Source organism: Anabrus simplex, chromosome 5 (assembly GCF_040414725.1).
Source record: "Anabrus simplex isolate iqAnaSimp1 chromosome 5, ASM4041472v1, whole genome shotgun sequence".
NCBI classification, from domain to species: domain Eukaryota; kingdom Metazoa; phylum Arthropoda; class Insecta; order Orthoptera; family Tettigoniidae; genus Anabrus; species Anabrus simplex.
The window spans coordinates 422760196-422776228 of NC_090269.1; the positions used below are offsets into that span (position 1 = coordinate 422760196).

Below are 16033 nucleotides of genomic sequence, written 5' to 3' on the forward strand. Positions count from 1 at the left end.
TTAGAAAAAGGACTACTTTTATTTATTGATGAAGAGTTGTGTAGGATCTCTGTGCTTCTATTGTTAGTACGAAAGGCTATTTTAACGTTGTGTTTTTTAAGAACGTTAGTGACGTTGTAAATTTCTTTATTGAAGGTAAATGTGGAAAACGTGGCAGTGCTAGTATTGTCTTTTATTAGGGTGGTTTTTGGGCGGTGTCTGAATTTATTGATTATTCTTTCAATAAAGGATTCATTATATCCATTAAATTTTGCTACAGAGCGAATGGTGTTCAATTCTTTATTTAAGTTTTTTCTGGACATCGGAATTTTGAATGCTCGGTCTACTAAGCTATTATATGTAGCCGCTTTGTGTGTTTGGGGATGTAGTGAGTCATTTCTTATAGTAGTGGCCTTTGAGTGGGCTTTCTATAGATACTATATGTGAACGAAGAGGGGTGCCTATTGATTGTTAGGTCTAGGAAGTTGATGGAGTTGTTTATCTCTGATTCTAAGGTAAATTTAATGTCATGATCAATGTTGTTAAGGTTTTTGAGGGTGGATGGCGCGTCTATGGAGCGTTCATCTAGGATTATAAATGTGTCATCTACGTACCTAGCCCAGAATTGGATATTAGCAAATTTGATGTTATTGTCGATGGCGGTGTGCTCTAGGAAATCAAGGTAGATCTCTGCTAAAATTCCTGAGGCTGGTGAACCCATAGCCAAACCATCTTGTTTGTAAATGATCTTACCGAATGTGACATAGTTATTGTTAATTAGTAATCTTAATATGGTCATAAAGTCTTGAACTTCTAGTTTACTTAGTTGACTGTTAGCAAGTAAGTTCTTTTCGATGATCGGGAATAATGAGTTGGTTTTTATACTGGGATACATGTTGACTATATCAAAGGAGTGCATTGAATGATATGGTTGAAGTTTGAAACTGTTTAGTTTGTTCACTAATTCTACAGTGTTCCTGATGGATTTATTTGATGAGAATTTATAATGTTTATTAAGAAATTGTTGGATAAATTGAGATAATTTATATAAGGGGCTTGGTCTGTAGTTTATTATGGGTCGAATAGGGACACCGGTTTTGTGGATTTTGGGTAGTGCTTTAGCTGTTGGTAGACCTGGGTTCATAGTAATTAACTTTTGTTTTTCTTGCTCAGTGAGGAGAAAAGATGTGCTCTTTAGAATTTGTTTCAATTGCCTTTGAATTGATTGTGTTGGGTCCTTCTTAACTATCGAAAAGGAATCATTATCTAAGAAATTTTTGGTTTTTTGAATGTAATCTGTTTTATCCATAATGACTGTTGTGTTGCCTTTGTCGGCCTTTGTAATGATGAGTTGGTTGTCTTTGACTTTCTTTTTAAGATTGAGAATTTGTTTTCTTTCGGTGAGGGATTCTTTGTTGATTTTGGTGATAGGGGTCGCAGTGCGATTTTTTGAGAAAAAACTTTTGTTTAATTGTTTTTTTACGTCCACTCTGAGTTCGTCTTGTAGTTCATATGGCATTTTGCTGATAGCAACTTCTGATTCAACTACGAGTTTGGAGGCTGTAAGGGCCGAGTTGAAACAGGGCCAGTTGTGCTTTGGACCTTTCGAAAGAATTCTTATATCGTCCTCATCTAAGTTGGTGGTGGAAAGATTAATTACTGGTGGGTGGAATTGTTGTAGAGTGTCATTAGCAAGTTTAGGCTTGCTGTTAGGTTTTGGAGGGGAGTTGCTGTGTTTTACTTTATTTTTAAGTGCTTCAAGTTTTTTCTATAGTGTTATCTGTTTTTTGGACAAAATATTGAACAACTTGATTTGGACTTCGTCTTGAACCCTATGGGAATCAACATCTATATCGTCTGATGGCCAAGCAGGCATCAATTTTTGATAATAAGACAAAGTCTCTTAGTGCATTGGCACTGCCGGTGGCTCCAGTTAGCCTACGCAGTGGCCTCCACAGTATGCACTAGCCAGCGTATTGGTAGGTGTGCTAAGTACCAACTGATGAGCCCACCCTAACACACGAGGGCGAAACGCTGGCAACCAAGAATGACTTAGCTGGAAAATTTATAATGTCCAATAACGGACCATTTATATTGGTATTATACTCATTCAGGACAAATATTTCAGATTCCCTATGGGAATCAACATCTATATCATCTGATGGCCAAGCAGGCATCAATTTTTGATAAGACAAAGTCTCTTAGTGCATTGGCACTGCCGGTGGCTCCAGTTAGCCTACGCAGTGGCCTCCACGGTAAGCACTAGCCAGCGTATTGGTAGGTGTGCTAGGTACCAACTGATGAGCCCACCCTAGCACACGAGGGCGAAACGTTGGCAACCAAGAATGAGTTAGCTGGAAAATTTATAATGTTCATTAGTTTGTCGGAACATAGAAAAAATGATGAACTCTTCTCAGAAGAACTCTTAAGGTTTCACCTTACTTTTTCCTGCCTGCTGGCTCTTCAGAAGTGTGTGCGCGTGCGTTTTGTATTCAGGAATCATTCAAGGCGAATATTTTCGCACTGCAAGATGTGTGGTTAAGGTTATTTTTAATATGTATATCTTTTGCTTTCTCAACGATTCATTTGTTTCTATATTCGTCCCTGTTTTTATCTCCTCGTAAGATGTGTATTGTTTAATATAACGCCTTGTGCAATATAAATGTCTACATGCTAGCCTATTTCCCACATTTTGGCTGAAGATGACGCCAAACAGCGTTGAAACTAGTTCCAAGTGTAAATATATGTTGTAAATAAACTATAACATTTATTGTATTGAAAAGGTGGACCCTTTTAAGTTTCCTATCTTCCATTCTCAGTTCAATACGGACAAAAATGAAATTCTTAGATTTAAATATATGCACCAAAACGTAAATCACCCTTCAAAATGCGTAACATAGTTCATGGAGATATATTCATTTCACAAGACAAAATTGTTTGTTTATGCAAAGGATTGCATCAAATCCTTGCATGAACAGCATTCACAACTTCTTTTCTGTGTACACACCTAGGACGGCCCGATCTGAAGCGATCAACAGTTGCACCTGTTTGTTTAAACCATGCTATTGTCCAGAACACAAATCGTTCATTGATACAGGGAGGTTTCAGCGTAGAAAAAGTTTCCTTAGCTCATTTTCCACAACGAAATAATGCTAATACAGCAATATGATTCTCGCACACTCCCCACTCCACAGTTCTGTTTTGTTTCTGGATGAATGTGCCGCCCACCGACACAAACCTTCTCCTTACGAAACGTGAAAGTTATTTTTCTATAGTCTGAGCTGTATCAGAGTCCTCCAGCCTCTAGATGTGGGGGTGATTAAGCGCTTCAAAGCGTATTACTGAAAGCAACTGGTGCAAAGAGCTATGTGATGTTGGATGCCAGGAAAAAGGTGAAGATTAACTTCAGTATTCTACAGGTAATCCACCTTCTTTTGTCAGCATGGTTCCAAGTTTTGCCCACCACAGATCAGAACTGTTTTCATAAATGAATTAGGAAAAAGCAGGGGACTTGAACGACACCAACACCGTGTTATCGACAAGAACTGGGAGAAGCTCTTGCCAAGGGATGTTAACTTCGACGTGTATGCAACAGTCGATAGTGAGCTCTCCATATGTGCCGTAATGAGCATAGAACAGCTGTGCGACGATGATACTGCTACAACCAGCGCAAGTTCCGGGCATGAGATTGCAAGCGAGGGGGAAGACAAAGATAAAACGGAACCCCTGCCAACATTTCCCAATGCATTAGCAAATTTGCAACTATATTTCTGCATATGACACAGATGGCAGCAAAGGACAGAACGTTTCAAATGTTGAGGGAGCACTGTACCGTGTTAAGACAAAGTAAAACAACTGACCATTAAGGATTTTTTGTCAGACAACAAAGTGATTTCTGTATTCAGTGGCTGAGAAATAATGCCATATAAAAGGACAGTTTACGGCAACACTCCGGAAATAAAAATCGAAATTTTGGTCATTATGGTGAAATTTTTTTATGACTGAAATTGACAGGATTCTTTTTTTCTTGCCACGAAGTTATTCCGCTCAATTCAAACAATTTATCACTGTAATAATGCTTTGTTTGCCATTTGTAATATTACATTTAAATCCCATTTTTCTCCCATTATATTCTGCCAAATTTAACAAAATTTATATGGTATATGTATCACAGCTATTTAAGAAACCTGCGTATGGAATTTTTTATTGCAGAATTTCTTCAAGTAGTAGGGATTTTTAAGTCCAAAATTTTAGAACGTAAAAATTCCACAAACTTTACTATGATATATCTCATTACATAAATTATGTACAGAAAAATTAATATATAGTGCTTTTAACCCATTGAGCCCTGCATATTTGTTGGATTGAAACTGCATTGGCGCTGGGATTATTTTGGAAGAAATATAGTGTCGCTTCATATCGTGAGAAATTTCTTACCTACAAGACCATTAAAGATTTAAATACACATGAAAACAAAAGGCTTTCATACCACAAACTGCGGAACAAGGAATACAGTAAAGCATTTTATTTTATTAGCATCACGGGTCCATACTCAGTCCGCCTGCTGAGCTGTAACACAGCCTTCTCTTCGCATTTCTGGCATTTCTTCAGGAGCATTGCTCACACTAGTAGTAATATTACTGCTAATTTCACTGAAAAAATTACATTCCTAATCATCATTACTTCCTAAAAGGGGTTATATATCGGTATATATCAGTTCTATACTGGCAGCCATCTTGCTTACAAGCGAATCTCAAAGTCGAGAGATAGCCCACTTCAAACTAATATTACCAAGCACACTGTCGATATATATTAGCAAAGAGCATATAACATTGCAAAGAAAGAGTCCCTACAGAAATCACAAATGCAACCCACTCTGCCATCTCTTGAGAAAAAGTTGAATTACGTAGTAAAATGAGACAACGGAACAGTTCCGTGGTCCGGCATTTGGTGCACCGAGATGAAGCATGGAACGGTTCCATGGCTCGGGCCCAATGAGGTAAAAGAAGTATTATCTACCTGATTACGAATTTACATCAACATGTTAATTAAATTTCATGGGGAAAAAAAATGGAATTAAAAATTTCAAAAGAAAAAATTTATTTTGGAAAAACTATTAATTGTACATGAAAGAAATGTTCGAGATAACTCTACTTTTATGTAGCTGACAATCCCACAAAGTTTCGTGAAAATCCATGCATTAGGTAAAAATATACTTTTATCTCCGGAGCATTGCCTTATGTGATTTTATTTCATACAGTATTTTTTTTGTTTATATATAAAATCACATGTCCATGACCTGGAAATGCCCTACTGTTAAAATGGGTTAGTTTGAGATAGACAATGTAGCAACGGATAAAAAGTACCACAAAGAAATCCATAATGTCAAAATCCTTCGTAGGGTGGACATCGAATCAGATCACTATATTTCAAAGACAAAAATCAAGTTAACCCTAAGAAAAAATACAAACCACCAAAATTCACTAGAAAGAAAAATGACCCCAGCTACTTAATAAAATAATGCATGATATTCAGCAAGATCCAAAACAAACTAAGCGACAAACTGGAAACTATTATTGATAAACTGAAAAACATTGCCGAAGAAATTGCTCCCATTAGAAGGAGAAAGAAACACACCTGGTGGAATGAGGAATGTGATATGGCTATACAGAAAAGACGCAAAGCATGGCTAAATGACCAACAAAAGAAAAACAAAAAATATCGAGAAGAACTAACCATTACTAGAAGACAAGCGGCCAAAGAAACTAGAATAATCATTAGGGACCACCAAAAGGAAAATCTAAACATCATAGATGAGTCATTCAAACAACGTAAGACCAGGGACTATTACAGGACATTTAGACAATATCAATGAAAGTATACACCACCCACACTCATGATGAAAAATAAACAAGGGAAACTAGCACAATAATCAAAAGAATGCCAAAATTCTAGCCGATCACTTCAAAGAATTACTAACCAAAAGAATACTTAGAATTTGAGCCTTATCCAAAAAAGAAAACACGTCTAGAAACGGTTATACCACCAGATTTCAATGAAGTAATCAAAGCAATTGGTTGGCTCAAGAACTACAAGGCAGCAGGAGAGAATCAAGTGGTTGCAGAGCAGTGGAAGAATGCAATAAACAAACGCTTCAAAACCTCCACAAACACTTCACAGACATCTGGAATTCCAAAAAACTGCCTGAAGAATGGAACACAGCTATAATTCATCCAATACACAAAAACGGTGATAGATTGGATCCAAATAATTACCGGGGGTTTCTTTACTTGACGTCACATATAAGATCCTGTCTAGAATTATCCTAACAAGAATTCAGGAACAACTTGACCAAGAACTTGGAGAATATCAGGGAGGATTTCGACCTGGAAGAAGTTGTCCAGATCAAATTATCAGTCTTAAGTGGATCATGAAACATCAAAGAGTGAGAAACAAAAAGTTACTCATCACTTTTGTTGACTTCAAGAAAGCGTATGACAGTATCCATCGTGAGTCATTCCTTAAAATCCTCGAGGAATTTGAATTACACCAGAATCTTATCAACATTTTGAAATTACCATTAAGAATACTAAATCAAAAGTTGAGTTGTCTTGAATCATTTGAAATCTGGACTGGACTTTGACAGGGTGACGGTCTTTCACCATTACTATTTTACTGCATACTGGAGAAAATCATGCGAGAGTGGACTAACCAAACATCAAGATTGGCCAAAAGATCAAACTCAATTGCCTGGCATTTGCAGATGGCCTTGCGCTGTTCACAAATAGTGTGGACGAGGCTAAACACCAAATTGAAGAACTCGAAATAATAGCAGCAGAAGTCGGACTACAAATTTCATTTGAAAAGACCAAAATGATGCCATCCCTCAAGGTTGAAACACCAACTATCACACTGAATAATAACAAACAAATTAAGATTATAAATAAATTCAAGTAGGGCCTATCTTGAGGAAGAGGACAGTAAGGTCCTCGAAACATGTACGGTGTATCAGATGAAAGAAAACAATTAATTAAACAACTCTAAGTATTGACAAGGATGACTTAATTATCGAAGGTACTGTATATTTATTGGAGTAGGAATTTAATTGGTTGCAACAAGCAAACAGTTGCAAGGAAGATACTTCTATTTCCATTTTCGAACCAATATTGAAATTTTAAACGACTTCTTGCTAAACACCAGCTGAACACTGTTCGTGAAATACAAGATCGTGATCGAATTAAACGTTTAGGTAGACGTTGTGTAAGGCTTAAAAATACTAGTCATCGTTTCCACAATCGGCTCTATGAGTACAATCATTGGTGGAGAGTAAGGTGAGCGAAAACCAGTGTGTGGTTTCAGACCAGATTTTCAGTATGTTCCAAGTAAAAAATTCTATAAGAGAACTACTTAGACAGTTATGTTTTATGTATATATACAAGGCATTAACAGCGTACCAACGGAAAAGATGTTGGCCATACTAAGATATTATGGTATTAGGTCAAGAAGGGCAAACTTTAACACTTACCAACGGGCCATCTCGACAGAACTTCGGTCTTGACGTGGAAAGCGTGGGATAAGAAAAAGTAAGATAAACACAGGAAAAAGGAAGAAACAAAAAGATAAAGATGAATACGGATGGTAAAGACCAGGAAAAGGACAAACACTAAAAGAGAAAAGGAACCCACAGGTCAATGTAAGTAATGGAATGAACAAAAGAACGTGTTTATCTTAATGATTATAATGATTGTTGTTATTATAAACACATCTTTCTATCGACGACTTGATTTGCACTTGTTTATTCCTTTCCATTACTTACTCTTACAATCCCTCCACACTATCCGTCATCACTATAGACAGTTGCAAACAATTTTGATACCAAACTCTTCCCATCTACCTTAATTCATACCTGTAGTCCTGAACGGTGTGCTTCTCCACCCTTGGGAAAACAGAATCTCAATTTTGTGTGTGATACACATGCAAGCTGATAAAATTCATAGAATGTATCCAACTTGTAGGTACAGTGCGAACAGATGTCACTTGGGAGTCCGTCATTTCTCTCCACCTATCAAAGAAAAACAATAGTTAATACACACATTTACGGCATTTGTAGATGATCAAATACAATTCTTACAGAATTATTAGCTGGCCAAGGGTAGCTTTTACCAGGCAAGTGGCAGCACCATCGTGGGCTCAGGCAACGGAAATAAAATACCACAGCATACTCAGGAGGGCATGATGAATGGTTCCCCGGATTTGACCAGGTCCACAGTACCCATCAATAAGCTCCAACAAACTCTTTAATTTTATGTCTTTTCTCGGTTTGTTTTTAATTTTATTTTTGTACATTAAAGTCAGTCCGCCTCTGTCGTGTAGTGGTTAGTGCGATTAGCTGCCACCCCCAGAGGCCCAGGTTTGATTCCCGGCTATGCCACGAAATTTGAAAAGTGGTACGAGGGCTGGAACGGTGTCCACTCAGCCTCGGGAGATCAACTGAGTAGAGGGGGCTTCGATTCCCTCCTCAGCCATCCTGGAAGTGGTTTTCCGTGGTTTCCCATTTCTCCTCCAGGCAAATGCCAGGATGGTACCTAACTTGAGGCCATGGCCGCTTCCTTCCCACTTCCTTGTCTATCCCTTCCAAACTTCCCATTCTCCCACAAGGCCCCTGTTCAGCATAGCAGGTGAGGCCACCTGGGCGAGGTACTGGTCACCCTCCCCAGTTGTATCCCCTGACCCAGAGTCTGAACCTCCAGGACACTGCCCTTGAGGTGGTAGAGGAGGGATCCCTCGCCGAGTCCCAGGGTAAAAACCGACCCTGGAGGGTAAACAGATTACGAACGAACGAATATTAAAGTCATCTCATATACAATGAAAATTAAATTTGACCTAATAAATTAAATATTATTGACAAAACCAAAATCAACACAATGAATCTGTTTGTATTGTTACGAATATAAAACTCCATCAGTTTCAGTACTCTAATTTATTTCAGGATGACCTAATAAATGCACAAACACATTTAAACACAGGTAATTCTAACCCGTTATGAATGGCCACACTAATTACAGTCTATTTACAAATCTCTCTTCTGTACACATTAGGAGGTCTAGCCCACCCGTCTACCTGCGGGCACTTAAGCCTCACTTTCACTTCCCTAAGTCCAGTCAATTAACTCATACAGCAGCGGTGCGTAGATAGATGGATTTGAACACAGTGTCACTGGCTATACAACACACAACGACTGTTCGTTGGTTCGACTCCAATGATAGTCCGGTACTTCACACAGACACATGAAGTGAACAGCAATCACCAACAGCTCAACAGTATCCAACAGCAGGACGATACTCACGACAGCAAATATTAACCCACGTCCAATTATCCTCACACTTACGTTAATCGCTTCAATTGCTGATTCACGGCGGTCCTCAACCTGCGCGCGCGCGCGCAGAGATAGTGAGTGTGTCTACTCTAAGGCAATACACAGTCTTCTGTCCCATACGCCGCCTCCTGCAGCTACTCGCTGGACACTCTGACACCACAACAGCTCCTGGTTCAGACCTCGGTGGGACACTAGCGACACCTCTGTCGCCCTCAGCCCAGCCAATGAACCCCAACTCACCGAGTGTCACACTGGCTCCACCTCAGAGCCCAACTGTCGCTCACTCCCACATGGAGTCCAACTACGACTCCGAGTCCAACAATGACCGACTCTCCGGGGCTCGCCTCCCTTTTTATAGCTTGCGTAATTTGATCGAGAAATTTCACGATGTCATTGGAGGCAGAACATTCCCGTTGAATCTCAAAGAAACTAACAGGTAAGCCAGCTGCCGAGAACAATACACGGGAAGGCCGGCCCCACCCCACAGGCCGGCTAGGAGATTCCAGGTCGTCTGAGTCACCAGCCCCTTCCTGGAAATACCTAAAGGAGCTACCATGGGGCTGACACATAACAATATTATTATGTTATCCCCTTCCATACTTTTGTGTAAGGTACACAAAAATGGAGCTGTATCAGTTTCAACAATTCCTTAACTCAGAATTTTTGTTAATTAATGCATTTAATTCATATTTATTCTGTACCTATTTCATTTTCAGTACTCTGCTGAGAAGTGCCACTATCTCTCCCAACACTTTCTGTTCAGTGGCTGTCTGGATTCTCAGTGTCAAATTCTTCACAGCAGTCAATAACAAAATCAACACAATAAAATATAAATAGTAATCAATATCAAGGATCTGGAATATATAGGTTTGCGTGTGCAGAATGCAATTTTTCGTATGTTGGCCAAACTGGCCGGAGCTTTATGATAAGATATCTCGAACATGTAAATGCAGCGAGACACAAGAAACATTCTGCAATGGAAGCACACATGCAAGAAACTGGACACAGTTTTACAACTATTGAAAGGGACTTCAGAATTTTAAGGAGAGTAGAAAAAGGAAAAGAAATGACGGAATTGGAAAACATACATTCATTTAGATCAGCAAAACAAAAATTTCCTAAATGACAAAATTGAAATAAAGAATCTTAGTACAATTACCGGAATTAATACAAATGCTTAAATCTGATATAAATAAATTCTATAAACATTTTAATTCGACAAAACTTAATGGCTTATTGACGCAAACAAACTCAACTCCTCCCCTTATTTCTCCTAGGCAGTCCCCTCCACAATCTACTGCAGCTATCAATGCACCGCCTACCTTCACTTCCCCTTCCCACTCCCCGCCAAAACGTAAACTCATCCACACTCACTCATATAATACAAGGAGTGCAAACAGAACAACAAGTAGTTCTCAAGAGGCTAGGAGTAACACTAGACAATTACGCAGCAGAAAGAAAAGTGAGAATTCTTTCGATAAGAAGTTTATACGAATTATAATCAAAACCATAAACATATATATTTTATCTTTCATTACAGATATAGATAGATACACGTCTTTATTGGCGTAGTTAAGGCCATATACCTACAACCCCAATTTGGAACATACGAGAACCATTCAAATTCTACCTCACATTAGAAAGTTTTTATTCCCCAACAAGTTTGTTCATAAACAATACTCTCGTATTGGCAACATAAGATTAATGCCAATACATTTTGTACAAATGTTACTCCAGCAACATCGAGAACAAGTTAAATGTTCATAACATACGTAATTATCAACTGTAGAAAATTGTTAATATAGTTAACGAAGTTTCAACGACAATCATACCAGTCAAGCAACATTGAATCAATACAATTAGCCAGATCTCAAAAGGTTTTAAAATAATTTTAAAGGATGTTCACTAGATGAGCTTCGTCAATAAAATGTTAGACTTGACTGATTTTAGACAATTATGTTTTAACTTAAAGTCATAATTTTATTGTTATATGACTTGTAAAATATTATAAGATTTGTCAATTAGGTTTACAAGCATAATTTAATCCAATAGAATAGATTCACGATCTTATATAACCTTAAGTAAATGATAATTGGCTGATGATGCTAACAAAAAAGGAGGGAAACAACTTAATAAAAATGTAAGTTTTTATTACATTATTATTGTACTGAATAGGTGGTATTTAACAAAATTATAAGAATTTGTATCACATACCACTTAGTCGAGCAGCTTGTCTCCTTTCTCCTAAGTCTTCCCAGCCCAAATTTTGGAACATTTTTGTAACACTACTCTTTTGTCGGAAATCACCCAGAACAAATCAAGCTACTTTTCTTTGGATGTTTTCCAGTTGGGGCCTGTTCCACAAAAGTATGGTCTTGTACATTACAAGTAAATTCTCTAGTAACTTGTACAAATACCAGAGTTTCTGTTCCACAAAAGAATTTTCTACAGTTGTACTTTACTACTCCACAAATTACTTACAAATTACTAGTGAATTTTTATAGGCGTGTTCCACAAAAGTACTAGTACTTGTAACTTACTAGCGAATTGAGAAGAATTCTCTACCAGTGAAAGGACAATAATATATAAATGTACTAGTGCTATTTAAATACGCTTATTTTGGATACATTTTGATAAATATGTGGTCTAGCAGTAGTGATAGTGATCTTGATGAAAATGAAAACTATCGTCTGTACAGGGAAAGAATAAACTTCCAGTTTAACACTGTCTTTGAATACAATGAACGTTTTAGGTTAAGCACAATACAAGTGGAAGAACTTTTGATAGATATTGGCCATAGGTTAAAATATCATACGAACAGAAATCTCTCTCTGCTAAACAACATTTACTAACATTACATTGGTTAGGAAATGGTGGTCAGTACCATGGTACTGCAGATATGCTTGGGATGGCAAAATCTTCGGTCTGTGGTAGCTGCAATAAATGATATAAAATTTCCTCAAATTGTTTGTTGGCCTGAAAATACTGAAAAAAACATATTCCAAGAAGGACATTCCTGGAATCATTAATGAGCAGAATATCTCTTACATACGTCCAACTTTTCCCCTCAAAAGCTCCATGAGCTTTTCCCAAGTCAAATATTTCCATCCAACCATTTATAATTGTATTGTATTTTCAGACTCTCGCTGAATCCACCGAAACGAATATCTTTCCTACCTTCTATTTCCTTCAAAATGAATAACTTTGTTTCTCTTGACATCATTTTAACAATTCATGCAGAGTTTGCAATTTCGTAACAATTAAGTTTGGCGGCCGAATATCGTTATTAGCGGCATCTGATTCCTAATGACAGACCAAGGTAGGTATGTTAGACTCTCGTAGAACATACGCAAGGATCGCGGAAGAACAGAATGGGTGATAATAACGGAGTAATTTCCTATCATCAAAGAAATAAACTGAAAAATAACATCGTAGCATTAAAAAATTCACAGGAATATTAGTTCTTTCAATCTTTGCTGCATAAGTTATAGTAAAATACGATATTACGATAAATGAGGCAAGCATAACCTAATTCAACGAATGGAATACGAAGATAAACAGCTGATTCATGCTATGACGTAGTGTGTTTATTGATATGTCGTCACTTGTAAAACTTGTAACAATTCACTGGTAATATACAAGAGACTATCAATCTTTTGTGGAACAGAAATGTACAACTCCATACATTACAAGAACCCACACTAGTAACTTGTAATGTACAAGACCATACTTTTGTGGAATAGGCCCCTGGAATCAAGTAGGCCTAACCCTAGTGAGGGTCCCATACACTGGAACTATACTCCAGTCTTACCAGAGACTTATATGCTCTCTCATTTACATCCTTACTACAACCCCTATATACCCTCATAACCATGTGCAGAGATCTGTACACTTTATTAACAATGAAGATCTTTCCTTATATTATCACCTGGGTACTTACAATGACCCCCAAAAGGAACTTTCATCCCATCAACGCAGTAATTAAAACTGAGAGGACTTTTCCTAATTGTGAAACTCACAACCTGACTTTTAACCCCGTTTATCATCATACCATTGTCTACTGTCCATCTCACAACATTATCGAGGTCATTTTGCAGTTTTTCACAATCTTGTAACTTATTTATTACTCTGTACAGAATAACATCATCTGCCTTATCTCCAATGTCACGTCTTTACTCATATCATTGATATATATAAAAATTAGAAAACAAAACTACCTTGAGGAATTCCCCTCTTAATTATTACAGGGTCAGATAAAGCTTTGCCTACTCTCAATTCCCTGAGTTCTATTTTTTAGATATATAGCCACCCATTCAGTCTTATCTAGTCCAACTGCACTCATTTTTGCCAGCAGTCTCCCATGATCTACCCTATCAAATGCCTTATATAGGTACAAGTGAAACGAAAGAGAGAATATTGTTAAAAAGAAGTATATCAGCAACTTTATCCTCCAACAATGTAATAGAAGGGATTCAACTAGGGAAGACTGAAGCAGCTGCATTAACACTGAGCAAACCATCAAGAACACAAATAGCTTTCCATCTAAAGACAAGAACATCGCAACAGTGGTTTGACACTGTCTGCTATGTGAAAATTAAATAGGTTCTTACACTTCTCAAGATGAGAGAAATACCATCTAGCTGGAAAACCTCCTTACTGAGGATACTATATAAAGGTAAAGGAACCCCAGACTCTCCCGATTCATATAGAGGTATCGCTTCAGAAAATGCAATCTTCAAAGTCTTTTCCAAAATCCTAACGGACAAACTCACCCTGCTAATTACCAAAATGATGCCTGATCAACAATACGGGTTCAGGAAAGGCAGATCAACCTTACAGCAATACAGAACTTACTGGAAGATGACGGAGAAGCTTTGAGACATAAAGGAGGCAAATACCATGTCATTTTTATAGACCACAAGGCTTTCAACCTGCTGGATCATCAGATTCTTATTCATAACCTTGAGCAAATGTTGGGAGAAGCAAATTATCTAACAAACATCTCACAGGATAATACAGTCGTTGTATGATTCAATCTTCAATCCTCACAGCCTATCATCCAGAGGAGGGGTGTTCTACAGGATGACCCGATTAGTCCGCTCTTATTCAACCTAATTACTGCAGACGTCGTGGAAATACTAAAGAGATTTGAAGGACAAATCTCTCTACATAGGCTACCTTTGCAGACGACATGGCTTGGCTTTTCCAATGTAGAAGTCTTACATCTTGGGGTAACCTTGCAGACCTTCATGAAACATGTAATAAAGAGGGTGACAGCAGCAGTAATTGCAATGAGCAATATCAAACTTCTATAAAGACCACCAATTGACATGGCTATGAAGATCTTCAGTAAAATAAGCCCCATCACCACCTATGGAATACAAATCATTTGGCCCTATGTCACAAAAAAAGAAAACTTCAAAGAAATTGAAAAAACAAAGGCAACTTTTCTAAAGATGATTTTGTGTTTGTCACGATACGCCCTGTCCACATTATGATTTAGCCAGGGAATCCTTTTATATAGAGGATATAAGACTATGCATTCACCTACCATCCACAGCCACCTACCAAGACCTGCTAACAGAGCTTCAAGCCAAGAAGAAAGAAACATGGTCTGAGTTCTACAAAACTGAAGTCATGACATCTTCAGACTGGAAAGCGCCCGACTACGATCTTCGACATATGATAACTCGTTTCCCAGTACACGGATTCCACTTTCGAGTGTGTTAAACCAAAGCCTTCCAGAGCCAGCCTTCAAGTGCATCTGTGAACTATGTGGACAGAAATGAGTACGATATCACGCTGAGTGGTGTCATAGGAGACAGGGGTCTCTTAAGGACTTGTGTAGTGAATAACCTTTTATTTTCACTATAACTGATTTTTTATTAATGGCTATGAGCTGCAATAAACCTATTATTAGTAAGACGAAATAAGTACCATACCATTGCAACATTATCGCTTTGTACTGATCACATCAGCTACATGTATATAACACATTCTATAACCAAAATGACTTACCGTGAATGGAAATATTGCGTTTATCTTCTTAGCAATTCCGAGTTCCCTTAAAATAGGGCTCCAAATGGACGTCAGCGGAAATGTTTGCCATAGGCAAAGTCGGCACACAGGCTGCGGAATAAAAGACATCTTTGCGAGGTATTACTGAATTAAGACGTCAAAATTTGCCCCAAATCTGTGACTAATTTAATCCAAAAATCCGAACCCAGAACTTCGCAGCAAATAACGACTCGCCGTAGCAGTTCGTAACGAGCTACTCGCGTCTCACGTTTCACTCACATCCCTCACATGCTCACATCTGCATCACAATACAAACAATCAGTGTTGCCAATACTGAAAGAGTGAAATCCGCTAATTGACTATGCCAATTCCGCTAGAAATCCCCTATATTCTTCACGTTTATTTTAATTTAATATTAAATAAATACAGTAAATCGTTTAAACAAAAAACCACTGAATGGGTGCACAATACACTGATGAAAGTCACAAAATCACTAAATATTGAAATAATGACCCCTGTGGTGCTGCAATAGGATGACTCAGTCCCACACAGACACCAGTAAAGAAAGAACTGAATTTTAATGTATGCACTCCCAAAGGAAAACAGATCACATTCAGCAAATATATATATATATATATATACTACCCAATTACATGAAGG

General features: G+C 37.8%; 1 protein-coding gene across 3 annotated transcripts in view; it reads right to left on the minus strand.

Moving 5' to 3' along the window:
- LOC136875033 (zinc finger protein 362) overlaps window positions 1-15657 on the minus strand; it is a 76766-nt gene extending 61109 nt beyond the window's left edge. For all 3 annotated transcript variants that reach the window (XM_067148755.2, XM_067148754.2, XM_067148753.2), the window contains exons 1-2: window positions 15374-15657; window positions 7886-8041 (exon numbers count right to left, since the gene is read on the minus strand). In XM_067148755.2, coding sequence (XP_067004856.2) covers window positions 7886-8041; window positions 15374-15502 — 285 coding nt within the window. In that variant the 5' untranslated portion in view covers window positions 15503-15657. The remainder of the gene's footprint in view (window positions 1-7885; window positions 8042-15373) is intronic.
- Between the last annotated feature and the right edge of the window lie 376 nt (window positions 15658-16033).